Source organism: Amblyomma mixtum, chromosome 3 (genome assembly GCF_055824585.1).
Source record: "Amblyomma mixtum isolate Tamu chromosome 3, ASM5582458v1, whole genome shotgun sequence".
Lineage (NCBI taxonomy): Eukaryota > Metazoa > Arthropoda > Arachnida > Ixodida > Ixodidae > Amblyomma > Amblyomma mixtum.
Genome location: NC_143014.1, coordinates 208,196,140 through 208,213,998, shown reverse-complemented (window position 1 = coordinate 208,213,998; position 17,859 = coordinate 208,196,140). Strand labels below are relative to the sequence as shown.

At 44.7% G+C, this 17,859-nt stretch overlaps 2 protein-coding genes across 7 annotated transcripts in view; one reads left to right on the top strand and one right to left on the bottom strand.

The window, feature by feature from the left end:
* The window catches only part of LOC149353471 (uncharacterized), a 106,219-nt gene that overhangs the window by 8,032 nt on the left and 80,328 nt on the right, over positions 1-17,859 (top strand). For 2 of the 6 annotated variants that reach the window (XM_089582587.1, XM_089582586.1), the window contains exon 7: positions 811-5,526. The exons of the other annotated variants lie outside the window; for them this stretch is intronic. In XM_089582587.1, coding sequence (XP_089438713.1) covers positions 811-875 — 65 coding nt within the window. In that variant the 3' untranslated portion in view covers positions 876-5,526. Of the gene's footprint in view, positions 1-810; positions 5,527-17,859 lie in introns of those variants that run through there. 6 annotated transcript variants of the gene reach the window in all.
* The window catches only part of LOC149353473 (uncharacterized), a 48,837-nt gene continuing 37,275 nt past the window's right edge, over positions 6,298-17,859 (bottom strand). Inside the window, exon 6 of the mRNA XM_089585134.1 lies at positions 6,298-7,476. Coding sequence (XP_089441260.1) covers positions 7,101-7,476 — 376 coding nt within the window. The 3' untranslated portion in view covers positions 6,298-7,100. The remainder of the gene's footprint in view (positions 7,477-17,859) is intronic.

The following is a 17,859-nucleotide window of genomic DNA, read 5'->3' as shown; positions in this document are numbered from 1 at the left end:
AGAGTAGTGAAAATTACACTGGTACGTCAGTGACAGGGAAAGGGTTAATGACTGGGCACACTGAAGGCAGTGCTTGAGAAGTTTTACCACTGGGTAGCAGTGTGAAATTATCAGTTGCGAAGAACATGCTAGGTGACAGGGGTGCTTGTTCCTTCATTCATGTGACCACGTACGATCCACATGTCAGTGTTTGTGGAGTAATTGTAGCTCTGCATGTGTTATTGTTCCTGTTTCACAAAGCAGTGACCGCATAGCAGCATATCCTCGAGTATTCACCACAGCACAGTGCATTTAATGCAATGATGGAGAAAACATGGACCTTTATTTTCAGCAGTGCTTAAACGATGGCAGTGAATGGTGACACTAACAAACTGCATATTTCAACAGCCCCAGAGCACAGTTCGTAAAATGAAACTGGTGCACCTGGCAGACTCATTTTTGTTGTGGAGAAAAGAAGCCCGTTTTTTTAACAGCTGAGGACTGTACACTTTGATTATCGTCATAGTTATTGACCTGTAAGACTTAACATTATGCCATTTGGCTTCTGGGGATCGAACTGCACTGAGCCGTGCTGCATGCCAAGAATGTCAATTAATGGTTCCCTCTCAGTTAAGCATATGGCATGGTGGCACAATGGCTTTTTTGTCGGCTCCTGAGCGCAATACCATGGGATTGAATCCCAACCGCAGTAGCCGCATTTCGATGGAGGCAGAAATACAAAAACACCCGTGTGCTGTGCTTTGTCAGTGCGTGGTGAATGTCGGGTGGTTGAAATTAATCCGGAGCCCTCCACTGCACCATTCCTCACAGGCTGTGTGCAGCTTTGGAGCATTAAAACCACATCGAAACAGGAAACCACCACCACCACCACCTGACAAGCGATGATGTGATGCTTAGCTCTCAGAATGAAGTGAGATATATGTAAAAGCAGGCTCTGTTATGTGATGCACTTGCCGAGTATTTGAAAAAGAATCTGTATGTGCTATATGAGTATTTTGATTTTTGTAATAAAGCAGTGGAATGGTGAAGGTAGTGATTTTGATTAATTGGGTCTGCTGTGAGCAAACCGATTCGCAGTTCCTGTGAACACAGGCTATATTATCAGACTCCGCCTGATGTACGACTTGTGCCTTACTTGTGTGCTGCACATAAGGATTCAAGTATGACAAGCAAAGGCCTCCTGTTGTTATTGTAGGTGTTTCAAGCCTCACAGGCAGTTGTCTTCCTTTTGTGAGTTGCGTGTGAACACTCTTTGTACTTGTAAAATGCCCAAAGACAAACATAACTATTGGCACTTAAGCTTATGTGCTCTGCTATAGAGTCATCATATTTTCATAGTGCATCGTGACAAAAGCACAAGTGGAAAGGAGGAAGGAAGAAAACAGACACGGTGCTGCTACAGTTAAACCTCGATATAATGAAGTCAGTAAAATCCGCGCCTTACTTTTTTACATTAAAATGTCGCTACTGTGAAATTCATCTTCCATTATGTAAAGAACTCTTAAAAATGTATTGCAGCTCACTTGCAGGAAACACTTTAATTTGCATTTAAATCGGTCTTCTACTATACTTGTGTGCGTTCTTCGCTGTCGATATTGGCGTTACGTGTCGTTTGTGTGCCCATAGAGATTTCACAGCATTTTACTTGTGTTGCAAGCTCGCGAATCACCTCACCATATCTATTAAGTCGAGTGCCTGGTGTGCGATGCACCTGTAATAAGTTATGGTTTAGCGGTCATCATCGTCCTTCTCAACATTGCCGACATGACAGCATGTTGCATGGTCGCCTTGTGGGCAGGGAAACAAAGGAGGGAAGGCTGCCAGCGGCTAACGAGGCTGGCTCCTCTCCACTCTTTCTCCACGTCAGTGAGAGTGAGAGGTGTCTGTCAGTTAGCACCTCGTGAAATAAAATTTGGGCCGACCTGCACCTCATCGCTTGTTGCACTGGAAGCGCAAGCGCACGCAGCCTGAGTAGGAAGCGAGGTGTCAGTCGTGAAGCATACGACTGCCTTGCAGCTGACTTGTGTAGCGATGGCCCTGGCTCTTCCGGTCTTTTTACAGAGCTGATAAACGTTATAAACACTGCGCGCTGCCTCTGAGCGCAGGTAGCACTCTGCATTTGACACTGATTTTAGGCAAGATTAAAGGTAGCGAGAGTTGCAGCTGGCCTGGCTTGCTGCGCTGACACTTGTGCCTTCTAGTGGATTTGCTTGACATTATGTTCACCAAGCTCACCCATGCTACCCGAATTGGCACTGCAGTCGGTGCGCTTGCCACTATATCATCATTTATTGCACTTCCATGTGCCTATGTGGTCTTCTACATCTGTCAGCTGGGCGGCGTCTTCTTTCATGCAAATGCCACTTTGCACGCTTTCGTGTGCGCTCTGCTCAGCCACTTGAGCTCGAGGTAAAAGTTTTTCTCGTGTTAATTTTGAGCAAGCAGTGAAATTTCGTTGCGTTAAAACTGTGGAAAATTTAGTTTGTATTGAGGATAGAAATTTATGGTATTCTATGAACACAAAGTTGTAAATACTGTGTTACATTGAGGATTTTGTTACCCTAACGGTCGTTACATCGAGGTTTAACTGTATTATTAGTATGTTACTAGTGTGCTGTTAATGTGCCATTAGTATTGCTGTGTCTGTCTCGTGCCTTCCCCTATTGCTTTTGCCTTGGTGCACGATATAAATATGACGACATCATTCCGACGGCCCCTAGTGTTCTGTGTTTCTTTGGAAATTTGCACAGTTAACCTTTTTTCATAGAACTGTGTGTTAGGAGCCATCAGTGGGAATGAGGGAATGATAGGAATGTGATTAATTTTGTCTGAATTCTCGTGTAACGAATCTACGTACAAGCACAAAGTTCTCCTGATGCCTTGACCCGTTTGCTGCCTCCATCCGTGCGAGCAAGTGAGCATGTCCAGCATGGTGGCTGTGGTGATGACACATTCGCACCAGCCTACAAGAAGAGCTACTGTACTGCATGGCCCCCTTTGTAGCAAATATTAAAAGTAGTGGCGAAAACAATCTTTAATTTCAAGTGACACCAAGCATCAGTTCTGGGAGGTTTTTCTTGTGGCAGCATCTGGTCCTCCTGGAAAGAAAGTGAGCAGCAGGCAGGTGTCAGAATTTTGTAGAGCTGGCTCCCGCTCGTCGACTCAGTCTCCACAGCAGGTGCAGAATGATGCATCAGTGCCTCATCAGAGAGATAATTCAGTTTCTGTGGGGCATTGTGTTAAACAAGCAGCATTCATCATGTGAAGAAAGTACCATGCACTGCCCGAGTCTGCATTGCAGTAGCCACCCTCGATTTTAGTGAAAGCATGTTTCAAAAATAAACTCGCATATTTATTTTATATACGTTATGTTCCTATGGAATTCCATGAATTCTGTTTTCTGACTTTTCGGAATTCAAAATTTTCCACTGCAAATGGTTGGGGGCCCTAACCATACTAGCCATCCCAAGTGTCTGTTCTGTTGCTTAACCGAGAAGTTTTATACTGCCAAAAGATTTGCTCTTCAAACGGAAATGCAGAACACTCTGCAGTTGTTATAAAAAGAAACTCAGTGTGTGAATGAAAATGGTGGTGATAGATTGGCGGAAAGGAAAATTTACTTGACTGCAGGCAGACTACAGTGGCATGTCTGCCTTGTGTTGATCGCTGCCTGTCGTGAACCATTGTAGGCTTCTGTGACATAGTGTGCATGTCAAACCTTTGTTGTGTTCTATCCAGGGCAGTATGCCCTAAAATTGCCCCATTATGGGCTTAATAGCAGGAACTGCAACGCTGCCGGCAACACACAACAAGCTTCACCATTGTGCTGCTGTCTGACAAGAAATGATGCTGCAGACTCCAGCTTATGCACCATAGTCACATTTATCATGTAGGCCTGTTCACATCGACCTGATTTTTGGACTGTGGGGAGTGTCTGCAGAAGCTTCTTACCTAAGCTCTCTCCAGCTCTATGAGCAGGTGTTGGTTGGTGCCTCACGCAGTCAGATATTGAATATATAGCAGTGTTCTGCCTCATTTGGGAAAAGGTCTATAGCTAAAGGTGAAACGAGCTATTTAGACAAGTAAACAATATCTCCGTCTTCAATTTTTGATCAGGCAGACGTGTATGACAGAAGACGTGGCCAAAAAAATGGCTGTGGCTCAACTTGGTTAAGCCGGGAAATCGCGTAAGCAATACCCATGGCTACGCCCTCGCTTACATGATAGTAGTGCTGCCACGGAGTGCAAAGAACGCCACCACCTGTTCGGCGCGGTGCGTTGCCCTTCAAACGCAACGCTTTTTGAGGAAAGGAAATGGTCTGTAATTCTCTGTCATCTCTGTGGACACCTGAGCCGCACCGTACAGGAAGGGAGGAAGTGTGAGTGAAAGAAGAGAGAGTAAAGAAAATGGCAATTTCATGTCCTGTATTTACTCTAATCTAGGCTGGCCTTGATTGTGAGCAGACACCGTAAGTTTAAGGCCAGAGAGCTAAAAAAAAAACCTTTTGTGAATGTAAGCTGGCTGAAAAAAAAAATTGAGAACGAGAAGGCCCTTCTCATTGAAGTGCATGCAAAAAGCTGGTCGCGCTGCCCCCTCCAATGAAAAACATTCTTTGCATTCTCACCAAAGTCTCACCCAGTTTGGACAAAGGCAGCACTGTTTGCTTGGTGCCATTACGTTGGTGCTTGGCTGGCAGAAAACTTGGACAATCGCTGGAAGTTCACATGTTCCTTAAGCTAGACATCTTATGGATGGTAAACGTGGTCAGAATGGCAGCCAGTCTCCTGTTTCTCCGTTGTCTTCAGCTACAGACAGTAATGGCTACAGTGCTGCCTTCTGGTGGAGGCTGGTGGTGGTGCTGCTTGCATGCAACATTTTAAGTTTGAAGGAGTTTTTGTCGTGTTTTGTGGTTTATTTATAAATCCTCGAACCTAAGCCTACCGAAGAATATCGTACCTCGTATTCTTTGAAACTGTCGGCCTAGACTCAAATAAATGCAGTAAACAGCTGAGAGAAATATATTTCCTCCACACCTTTCATAATAGGAAATGATAAACAAGACTGCATCACTGCATGAATGTGAATGGCTGGTATATTCAAAATGATAAGCACTCGAACACTGGAATTGTGATGCATGTAGATGATGAGTAACAGGGTTTGTCTTGTTATATAACAGTCAGACCAGATATAAATGAATAAGTATTACATTGTTGAGCAAGGTAATGGAAAAGCCTGGTTGCAAAGGTACTGTGTACCTTTTACAGCAGCACAACAACGAAATGTTGCGGGTTTATAGGAGATTTATTTCAATAAGTTACTGTACAGTGACAAATCAACCTCCGTACAGCAGAACATTCCATTGCTGTGTGTACTTAAAGTTCTACTGGACAGTTTCATGGCTAATAAATAGTTTTCTTTGTTTTCTTTCAGTTGAAGCAGCATGTCAAACCTGAGCAGCATTGCTATCACACTTGCTTTTTTCTCTCAACAATGCGTTATGTATACATGCTTTGCTATGCACTGAACGATTTGTTTGTCTGACATTTTTTACTGCTGAACAGATTGTGTCAATGAAACGTAGGTTACAGCAACTCCATTCTGAGAAAGTCTTTGTGTGGATTTGATCTGGCAACAGAGAAGTTGAATAGCATGTTTGCAGGAAAAAAAAATGACAAGTGCCATAAAAGACATAAATAAATTTTAAAAAATTACATCTCTACTGATGTGCCTTACTGCAGCTACATATTGCAATGCAGTGCATAAGGCTCACCAGAAGGGACAACATTTCACTCAAAAAAAAGGAATGAACAAAGTGAAAAAGGCATCTCCTTGTAATCTACCCAGCTATCAGACACCCAGAGCATGACAAAAGCACTGAACTCTTCATATGGCACTCCTTCCAAAGCAGGAAAACACTAATACATCCAAAGTCACCAATAAGCACAACTGTTTGGGAGCGAGGTACAAGTGATTGTAGCAATAGAGCAAATAGGTGGTCATTCACCTTTCAAGCTTCAAGCCTTCGTGTATTACATAAACCGTATCTTTTGGCTCTGCTGTTATGATTGTACAGCCTCTGTCAAAAGTTTAGAGCCCAAGGGGTCTGCTTCTGGGTCACATTGCTTTGCTCGTGATGCGTCCTCAGCGTCCCAAATCTCCTGAAGGTGAGAAGATTTTTGGTTCTGCTCCCTCTAATGCGTAGGACTTCCATTAGTGCTACAGGAGCGCCACAATAATGCTTACAAGCAAACCACCTGGGCTCTAAACTTTTGACAAAGGCTGTACATATTGCAGGTCACACGCTGAGGGCCACAAGATGTGCTATGTCTTCCAAAAGAACATGAGTGAAATTTTTTGCTAGCACAGAGCATCACACTGCCTGGATTAGGCGTTTCACAAATTTTTTTCTTGCCAGACAGGGTTCATGGATATATGTAATAAGAAAAGTTGCATTCTGGTGTGAGTCACAAGTTCTGGCCATTGCCATACCTTTTGTCTGCAATTTTTTTCGAATTCTCATGTTCACAAATCATTATTAGTTCAGCAACATGTTGAGGTAGTTGTCATGGCACTCATTTTGTTATGCTATGTTTTGTGGGGATCCAGGGTGTCCAGAATAACATAGTTTATTCATATTTATTCATTTGTGCACAGGAAAGAATAGTTTGCTTTTCATGGCACAATATGTCGCAAAGCTGCAAGTTGAGAACATTTTTGTGTCAGGACCACAGGTCACAAACATCTCCTTTTGGTACCATTGAATATGGGTCGGAAGTGAATGACCTGTGCTTCCTCTATTGGTTGAGTAGACCTGTGCATCATTCATGTAGACAGCCTTCCTCTGGCAGGAAGTGATGTTAGCACCAGTGTGGGCTGCCAAGGGATGGCGCATCACAAACTTGTATTCTTGAGGAGCCGCTGTTTTTTGTACGGGTACAGAGGTTTAGAGACAGCGTCATCAGCAACGAGGAAATTCTATAGGCAAAATCACGTTTATCAGCAGTCACCTTACTCACGCGATGCATTCTGGGATGAAACGCATTTAAGCGGCTGCATTCTGCAACTTGCTATTCGTTCAGCCTCACAAACACAAGTTTGCCTACAAGTGCTTATTTCTGCATTCGTGAGCAGGGTCTTTAGAGCAGCTTTGGGTCATGACAGTGGACATGATATTCTCGAAGCTGTTCGACTGCTGGATGCGTCCTTTCGGTGCACCAAACACGTTGATGGCATTGCCGTAGTCTGGCTGCACGGCCAAAAGCTGGTTTTGGACAGGCCGGTGCTCCTGGAGGTCGCTCTTGCGAATGTCGCGCCACTCCTTGCCGTGGATCATCTGGTAGGTGGGCAGCAAACTGATATCGGCAGCGCTGGCCAGTTTGGTGCCGGGTCGAGCCATTCCCACACCACTACCCACACTGCCTATGCTGTGCGGTGAGTGCGGCTGCTGCTGCTGCTGAAGGCTGGCACTCCCCAACCTAGTGGTGTTTGCGGCCGAGGAAGGACAGGTCAATAAAAGCAGTTCGCGATTGGTTAGTTGCTCGGGACATCCAGTGGCACAGCTGGCATGGCATGGCATGGCAGGCAGGCAAGCAGGACCTGTGCCTTGCTTAAGACAGGTTGTATGTACTTTGTGAACTCTGCTCCGATGTCAGCAGAGAATGCTAACAGCCGTAGACAAACTGATGATCATGACATCCTTGACGCTTTGGCCATGGTGCCTTAGCTAAACAAGTCCGAAACGTGGGCCACACTGTTGTCTTTATTGCAGCGGAGCATTGCAAACACTGAGCACAGTTTGGTTTCGCGTGTGCTTGGTGCCCACAGGAAGCATGGATGGTTGTAAGCATGAAATGGACCTGCATCACACAGCAAGTACTGCTTCTACTCATTCTGAATACATCGCCTTTTGGGATGGCGCTAATTATTTGATGGTCACCAAGAGTACGGAAATGAGAACTGATTTTCCTATGGAGTGTGCATGTGATTCCTTTCCGTTTTTCTTTTATATAGTGATTCACACCAAAGCTTTGCCTAGTGGTGCCAGCAGCATAAATTGCCAGCAGAGTTGATTAACATGGCGAAGTTTAGTAACAGACCATTTGCATGTGTTGGCTTCTCTGCAAAGCTTTTTTTTCGGCCAAGAGACCTCATTCACTGATGGCACTGTCGCTTTCATTCTTCGAGATGGAAAAGAGGAGACACCCCCTTGATCTGCGTAAACTACGGACGGTCACCAGCTGCTGTCCTTACCCGTTTTTGTCTGTACATGGCCCTCAGTGTTGGAATGGAAAAAAATTGCAGTTTCCATGAATGCTGGAAGAGGCTACTGCATGAATGCTGGAATGTATGTGTTTTTGCTCTCTTTGCAGTGGTAAGTACGACCGAGCTTGAGTCATACTTTTTCTATGCTTGAGTACCCAAAAGTGCACTGTTTTTGCGCTCCGCGCAACATTTCCCGTGCCTTTCCTCTGCTCATGACCACAACCTCTTCGTAAGGCTAACCGAGGCTGAGCTCAGTTTTGCTAGTGCGTTTTGCTAGCTCATGGAAACAAAAGGTTTTGTTCGGAAAAATCTTGCGAAGAAGCCAACTTGAAAGGTCCTATAAATTGTCAATTATCATATATTAGCGGAAAATGCTGCTTGCGACTGATGTTCAGAGCTACCTTTGATGTGAATTAAAGGGGTTCATATGGCGCTGCTTTTTTTTTCTTCTTAAAGAGCTGCTTAATTCTCTTCTGACAGTTTCAAACTGATATAGTATATATTTGCCAAACGCTCTTGATGACCATCAACTTTAGCTGCATACTCAGGGCTCAATGTCTTCCTCGAGTGAGAGGACCTCTCATGCGTGCAGTATCTCTCTCTGTCTCAGTATATATACATATGAACACTGGCCGTTTTGAATTACGGCTCGCAATAACGAGCTGGCGACCATCCTGCAAGTAAGACTGCTGCAAGTGGAATTTGTTCTGTCAGTTGTTCACCCGTGGTGGTCTTGTCTCAACGCAAGAACTATTGGAACAAACCTCGTCACACTGTTGAGTTCTGCATTTGACTTTCAAGAGGCCCTGCTCAGACTTCGAGCCCTGCGTGTATATCGATGTGTAGGCAGGTGAGCGTGCGTCTGCACTGTGTGACAACGTGGTGAAACACCCAGTTCTTTCAGCACGTTCTGGACTTTCCTCTCCGCTCTACGCTCAAGCATTTGCATACTGGAAATAATAATTGTCACCAAGAAGTCGCTCCTAGCAGTTGTTTATTCAAGGCAGCCTTCCTAGGACTCTCTCTCTCTCTATGTGTGTGTGTGTACACACACGCACACACATACATACATTCACACTGCATACTACACACACACACACACTATAATTGAACAGGCTAGTTGGTTACAAATTTTTAGGGGCAATAATGCTGAAGACGGGGATGAAAAAGTATTTTTTTTACCATTCATGAAGAGCTTGGAATGAGCGAAAGCAAGCCAGGCACTTTCTTTGCACCAAGTGCAGCGTGCAAGGCTGTCACCAAGTGCAGCGTATACATGAGATACGCAACACAGGAAGCGCGTAGCATGGCGCGTACACATTTTCCGCTACGGTAGCAGCTACTAGCGGCGACACCATCAAGCTGCAGAACCATGCAAAGATTTATTTATTTATTTTATTTGGAATACTGCCAACCCCAGAGGGGTCATTACAGGAGTGGGATGAAAAAAAGAGAAAAAAGGAGAAAAAAATAGAATACAAATATGATGAAACATGATGAAACAGGGTCAACAATGCGTATAAGAAAGAGCTGCCTGTTCAGCGAGCGCAATAAATTTTTCCAATGCTGGCTGCGCGGTAATGCATGGTTGCAAAGCGTTCCATTCGCGTACGGACATCGGAAAATAAGAATACCAGAACGAGTTATTGCAAGAAAATTCCTGTATCATATTTGAGTGTATGTGTCTGGTTTGGCGCGTATGTCTTAGATCTAAAAAGTCTGAAAAATTTAGTTGGAATGAGTTGTGAAGAAGAAGATAGAGAAATTTCAAATGCTGCAGTTTTGCTCTACTTCCCAGAGTATGAAGACCAGCGCGCTGTAAAAGCTCTGTGGCTGAATCGAAACGACCGTAGCGGTTAAATAAGAAACGTGCAGCTTTTCTTTGGACCATTTCCAGTGAGTAGATATTGTCTTTTGTGTGTGGGAACCATATAATATTTGCATATTCTAAGGTAGGTCTGATAAGTGTGACGTAAGTAAGGCGTTTGGTTTCAGTAGTCGCTTGTCTCAGAACTCTCTTGATAAAGAACAATTTCTGCATCGCCTTGTTAGTTACCTTTCGCACATGCGCTGTCCAGGTAAGGTCAGAGTAGATTAGAACACCAAGATATTGATGTGAAGTGACACGGGATAGTGTGGTCCTGTTTAGGGAGTATGGAAAATCTAGTTTCTTTTTTTTTCTTCGTAACACACAATGACACTGTTTTATCTGCATTAATACACATATTGCATGTGTCGCACCATTGTATAACTTTCTTCAGAGCACTATGTTGAGTTAAGTGGGACGGCGAGCTATATGCATTGGCTCATGCGGCAAATCTTAGATTGAGCGTTGGCTGGACGTATGCAGTCAGCGGTGAATGTCTATGTCCGTCTTATCGTATCGGGAGGAGAGCACAGTATCATTCGGCAGCTTGCAGCTGTGCTTGGATTGTTGTCTCGTCATTCGTATCCGAAATGTCGGTGAAAAAAACGGAGCTTGCGCACGAGCGCTATTTCCTTGCAGTACAACTCTGACTATCTACTGTGGCACTCTAGCTAGTTCAAGTCTGTGCGCTTCTTGCACAGACAAGTATTTTCTTTGCGCTAACGTCGGCGGCGAAGCTAACGTTTAGCCACGTCTTCATGCACACGTCCACACGCGTTACCACGCCCCTCCGCGTCTGTACAATCATACGTTCTTGGCGGAACAACTCGACACTTACGTTGCGCAGCGTAGCCAGACAGTCGTGGTCGAAAGAGTCAGCCAGTATCGCCTCGCTTTAGTCGTTATCGATAGCTGCTCACATGTTTTCTTTCTTTTTTATTTATTTGAGTGCACTAACTCATCGCTCCCAAAGACTGAGGTAGGCCTTCCAGACTGCCTTCATATAGCAGTACAATAGCAGTACACACCTCGAATGTGCTGAGAGTGAAAATATTGGGGAGCAACGCATCATCGTCGGTCTATGCACCTTTTCGTCAGCAGGATGCGGCGTGCGCTGGTGGCGCATGTAGACGCGAGCCCTGCACTGGCACTTTGGAGTCCGCATCTACTGGTGGGGACAAAGCGGCCTGTAAAGCTGTCTTCTCCTGAAGCTAGTGTGTATGGCAGGAGAGCAGCGCGGTGTGCGCGAGCTGTGCCGGTTAGTCCCTGCCCCATTAGTGGGTGCACCCTGTGCCTGCCCGTCTTAGCATCTGCTGGCGGTGACGGGCGCGAAACGCCGATGTCCGACATATATCGTTACCGCAACCGCGTCATGTTTAAATGTTATAGATGAACGCGGGCTGTCTAGCTAGCAGGAATAAAGAACAACTCCGGCAGATATTAGGACATTTTTAGTTAGTAATCATCTCTCTCTCTCTCTTTATATATATATATACAGGGTGTCCCAGCTAAATGTAACCAAACTTTTAAAAAATGCGAAGTGTCCTAGTCCAGTAAAACCAACTCAGAGTTGTTCATAGTCGCGTGGCCTAGTCTTGAGTATTTTTTTCGCTCTTCAAAGTTCATTAATTAGTTAAGTTTAATTAGCTAGCTTTTTAATTATTCACTTCAGGAAGAAAGTGTCAATGCAAAAGTTTTAGATCAGCTCAAAAAACCGCTAGTAGTGCTATTTCCGTAAAGTTACGATTTACGTAGCTTCATTTATTGGCCTTAGAAGAAAGTTGTCACGTGACCAGCTGCTCGCTCACTTCTCTGCCCCGATGTGCACCCAAAGTCTCATCGAGGAGAGGACTTCAGAAAAAATGGATTTTATTCTTTAAGGCGCGTCTTGGGACGTTGAAGTGGCACAGTTGTCATGTGGAAGCTTTTTCTTATTGTGCGGGTTATGGTTAAAGGTCGGTAACAAAACTACTATACGTAAGTACTACTTTGCTGGAAATGTCTCAGTAAGCTGTTTCTCAAAGCGATCTACAACTTTTCGATTGACACTTTGTTCCTCAAGTCAATAATTAAAAAGTTAGTTAATTAAGCTTCACTAATTATTCAACCTTGAAGAACGAAAAAAGTACTACAGACTAGGTCACGCGACTCTAAACAACCCTCATTTGGTTTCACACGGCTAGGACACCCCGTGTTTTTTAAAAGCGTGGTTACATTTAGCTGGGACACCCTGTATATATACGTATATATATATATATATATATATATATTGAGAGGCATGTAGCCCACCGTAAGTGATGTCCATATCCGTTTTTAGAATTTCGAGAATGCGATTATCCTCGGCGCTGTGGCCGAACAAATTTTGGCTATTTCGACGAGTTACGTGCACTGGAGAGGTTGCTTTGCCTGCAAGCTTCTCAAACCGCATGTATTTTGGCGCGATTTAGGCGAAATTTGTTGAGCCACAGCGCCGACGATAATCGCGTTCTCGAAATTCTAAAAACGGATATGGACATTACTTACGGTGGGCTGCATGCCTCTCAATAATTAAGGGGCCCAACGGCAATAGTTTAAAAGTTAACTATTAAATATTGGTTAACAAGCCTGCTAGTTAGCACGGCTTAGCTGCATTATGATGTACTACACCGCTGACAATGCTATGCCAGAAAAAGCGCGCATCTAATTCAAATAGCTTATTTTTAAAAATTGCAGAAAGTCTTAGGTGAAACACCCTGTATACCTAAACAGGCGAGTTGCTTATACATTTTTAGGGGCAACAACGCTAAAGACGGAGATGAAAAATTAGTTTTTTACCATTCATGAAATGCCTGGAATGGTTGAAAGGAAGCCCGGTACTTTCTCGTTCAGCGAGGTCAAAGCGAGCATATGCGTGCGGGTATTTTCGGGCGCCACTATTTCTGAGTCGCTCATATAAATCGCCTTAACCGAGATCCCGAAATGAAAAGCTGTAAACTTTACCTGCGCCGAAATAGAACGCTGCATGGTTGCGACATTTGGCACAAAAGAAGAGGTTCAAGAAATCGTACAGTAAATGTTTCGGCAAATGTGTGAATAGAGAACAAAACAAAAACGCAGCCCGTCACTTTTGTGCACCACGCTTCGCATAAAGCATCTTCAAGGGCGGTGCGCGCAATAAAGTCTAGAGCTGCATGTCCTGATGAGCTTCTCGCGCTTATTCATGAGCTCGCCTGCCTTCGGTTCGAGCTTTTCGTTTACATGATTTCTCGCTAAGGTAAAAACAAAGGGACAACACAGCGGACAAGACGTCCGGCGCCGCTGCTGTTTTTCCTCGGTGGACAGTTATCAACGATCCGTCTACCTACACATATATACTTGCAGCTCGTACGGCGCCAGTAACACTTGCCGGGGGTAAGCAGGGCCGTTTGAAGGGGTGCGCTCGCCATTTGAAAGATGTGGGAGTTGGAGACTGGTGCTTTGATTAGTAGCCGAAAGTGCTCTAACCTTGGCGAGAGCATCGGGATGTTGAGGCTGTCGACGAGCATCTTCGTGGTGGTGAAGTAAAGCTCCTTCACGTGCCGCAGGTACGACCCGATGGTGATATCACGCCTTGACTTCGCGGAGGGTGTGATCAGGGGCGTAGTCCTGTAGGTCTGCGAGACCACGCGGTGCGAAAAGGAAAATAAAAAAAAAACGACAGCATAGAAATTATGTAGCGTATTAGATGGGGCCTTAAGAAAAATTTTAAAGCTCACGAGATAAAACTGGACTATATGATCTGCACCAGTTTCGCAAACTGCGCGGAAGTATCTTTTGCTGTGCACGTCGCGAGACAAGGGTGACATTGTGGTCTGCGAAGGCGGTCTTGAAGACCGACGAAAAAGAAATTTTGACTACCATCGTTGTCGACGAGCTTTCTACCCCTTCACGTCTCGAAATACCAGCCGCTTCGAACCAGATGGTTGGCGACCAAAGCAGCTTTGTTTGCCGATGCCTTATAGCGTATTCCAATCGGCTATCCGGAGCAAGTCTCTTTGCTCCACGAAACCGAAGAACGTGTTTCAATGGGCGATTTAAATTGAGCTACAATGTTTTGATGGGCCTCGACGGTAAGGTCTTTAAACTCCCTAGACCCCTTACTCCAATCGGGTCGCCGACTCGAGTACGCCAATACGCCACTCGGCAATCGCGGCAGCATCTCATGCTGCAAGCTATGACTGGTACTTTATTGGTTGGTTGGCCTCAAGTAGAATGGCACATACCCACTACGGGGGAGTGGCCAAGACACAGGCGGTGAACTGTTTGAATGATTAAGAGTTTTAGAGGTAAAGGAGAATTAATAGGGTATAGGCTGACAGATTGGACAACGCAACGAAAGGGGACCTGTTATCAGGGAGATCGAAGATGGGAGGACGGCATTATGTGCAAATTTGAATGCAACATATGGAATGATTCAATTTTGTATTGACTGAAAGAGAGGCATAAAAAATAATAATAATAATAAATTAAAAGTTTGAGAATCAGAAAAATGAAAACAAATAGAAAAAATAAAAAATAAATAAATAATATTAGCATGGGAGTCGCTGTGTTTCTAAAAGAAATTTTTGAACTGCACAGCGCGCACTCCTGTTGCTTCGTCCAAGCGAAGTAGCGCCAAAGGAAAGAACAACCTCAGATGACACAGGCAGACCCAGCTGGTGAAACGGATTTTCTAATAGGCGCCTCCTCAAAGAAGAGAATCGGCGGCAGAACAGCAGGAAGTGATCCACTGTCTCAGGCTCGGCACAAAATGGACACAGTGGAGAAACCGCCAGACCAGATCTGTGAAGGTAGAAATTAAGCAGAGGAACTCGGCATCGCAAACGCGTGAAAGAGACCTCCAGTCTGCGCGAACTCCAGTCTTTGCTGTTCCAAGGGTGCAGAAGATGCTTGTATTCGGGGGATGAAGTAAGCGCCGAGGCTGAAAATTCCTAAAATATTGTGTAACTGCGAAACCTCACCGCAGCTGTATATGCGCAGGTTGGCAGAACAGCAATTATTGGGCCACAGAGAGAGGCCCTTGCTAATGAATCAGCAACCTCATTTAACTGAATGCCCACGTGACCCGGGACCCAAAGCAACCTCACCGAATTTAGATGAAGCGGGATCAGCTGCTTAAAGAGGCGTAATGCCCGAGACTCAGAGGGTGATGATAATGAAAAGCAAATAGATAGAGAGTCCGTCATAACCATGACTTTGGAAACGGCAGGATCTAATTTACGTAAGGCTAGAATGACAGCTAATAATTCGGCCAGATAAATTGGAGTGAAGTCAGGGAGACGGAGAGAAAAGGACCATCCCAATGCAGGTGAAAAAATGCCCACACCTGCCTTTTCACGATCCTGCGAGGCATCGGTAGCAATGAGAATATGAAAAGGAAAGGATCTTAGGTGGTCCTGTAACAAACCGAGAAGGAGAGGAAAGGGCTGGAGCTTGGCATTCGATGGGAAAATGTTATCAAATGCAATCTCGACTGAAGGCGAGATGTTATGCAGTGGATGGATATCTGTGAGCTTAATGTTTAAGGGATCGAGGAGAGACTGCACGAAACATATCTGCGGAGTATGCAAACGAGACCAGGTGGCATTTAAAAAGACTGCGGGCTGACTAAGAAATATTACATTGGATGTGTGGAGAGGAGAGTCGTACAAATTTAAAAAGGTTTGGACTGTTAAAAGGCGAAACTTAGGTAATAAAGATGAAATTCGCGCCTCAAGGTGCAGGACAACATTAGCTACATACTTTGGAAGTCCCAAGCAGAGGCGCAACGCCTCACGCTCCAAGAGCACAAGCGGTCGAAGTTTATAGGCAGGAGCTCCTGAGAATAAAACACATCCGAACTCCAAAATTGGGCGGACATACATTTTATAGATCAGCAGAAGTGTGTGCCTTCTCATCCCTGACCTAGTGCTGCAAAGCCGACGCAGGATGCCAATGGCCCGAGCTCCTTTTAAAGAAACTTGCTCAATGTGAGGCCGCCAGGAAAGAGTAGAGTCATAGATCACTCCAAGATACTTCACTGTTTGAACCTGAGGAATTATATGATTTCTATAAGAAACGCAGATATGTACAGGATGAGAAACCGGGAAGACCAACAAGGCGCATTTGTTCACATTGAGGGACAGATGAATACTTCCTAACCAGTTGTCAAGAATATTGAGGTAATCCTGCAAGATCTGATACAGAGAGTGAATATCTTTTGCAGAAGCAAAAAATGCGATGTCGTCAGCGTACACGTAAGTTGACACATTATGGATGCATGGAATGGAGCTTAGAAAGATGTTAAAAAGAACAGGGGAAAGAACTGAGCCTTGCGGAACACCTCTTGTTTGTCGAAATTTCTTTGAAGAAACACCATTTCGGCAGCAATAAGATTCTCTGTTTTCCAGGAAAGCAAAGATCCAGGTTACGAAATAGCTTGGGAAATTAAGGACCTGTAATCTGTGTAACAGCATCGAGTACTCGACGCTGTCGTAGGCTTTACTGATATCCAGAGTGACAAGCGCGGCAAACTGTTTAGTGCTGCGAGCTAATTTAATACGGCTCTCAAGGTCAGTATGAGCACACCAAATCGAACAGCCCGGCCTGAAACCAATTTGACAAGGATTCAAGATATCATTTGCAGAAATGAAATACATGATACGACGAAGCAGGACCCGTTCCACCAATTTCACTAAATTCGATGTTAATGAAATCGGGCGTATGTTGTCAGAAGTGAAACCCTCCCCTTGTTTTTTAAGTATTGGAACTATTTCCGCAAGACGCCACTCATGGGGAATCCATGGACCTTTAAGGGAATGGTTAACCAGAGCCAACAGATCTTCAGGAGATTCGGTAAACAAAATTTTAATCATAGATGTAGTGACCTTATCGGGGCCAGGAGCCGCTGGAGATAGGCGCAAAACAATTTGCGAAAGCTCAGGCATAGTGACCGCAATGAAATCACTTGAGATGCATGAGAATGTAGGTGGATAATGAAGTGCAGATGTGAATCGACGTTCTAGGCCACCCGCAATTCCCTCTAAGGCCTTAGCGATGTCAGCAGGGGATTGAACGAGGGATTCAATATTGACAGCCGGAGGAATCACTTTCCTTCTCCTCATAAAATTAAACAAGGCCCGTTTATTTCCTGACTGAGAAAGAAAATCATAATGACTTGTAATATACTCCTCCTTCGCGCGGGAGATAGTGCGCTTAAATGTTGCTGCGACATACTTATAATCCAACCAATTTTTGGGGCATTGATTTAGGAGGAGTTTCTTCCAGACTGCTTTCCGCCGTCTATAGGCACGCGTGCACTCTGCATTCCACCAATTATTGGTGATAGCATCCTTAGATCCTGTGACAATGAATTCAGACTTTTGCCTTGCGCGTTCCAACACTGTGCATATATGTGTAGCTTTACATTCGGAACTCGTAGTGGTGTTTCGGTCCGAATCGATTGTGAGAGCTGATTTGAGAGTGTCTTTAAAGCGAACGTAATTTATGAAGGTGCGCTGTTGTCGTTCGGGAAGAGTTAAGTTACACGCAACCCTGAAACTAATCGGTAGATGGTCACTGTTTGTCGCGCAGTCAACAGGCGCCCAAGACGAGACAGAGACTCCTGGGGAGGAAAAAGTTAAGTCTAAAACAGAGCGGCATAGACCACGTACAAATTTAGGCATTCCTGAATTGTTGCAGACTATGTTGTTGTCGCAAATCCAATCAAGTA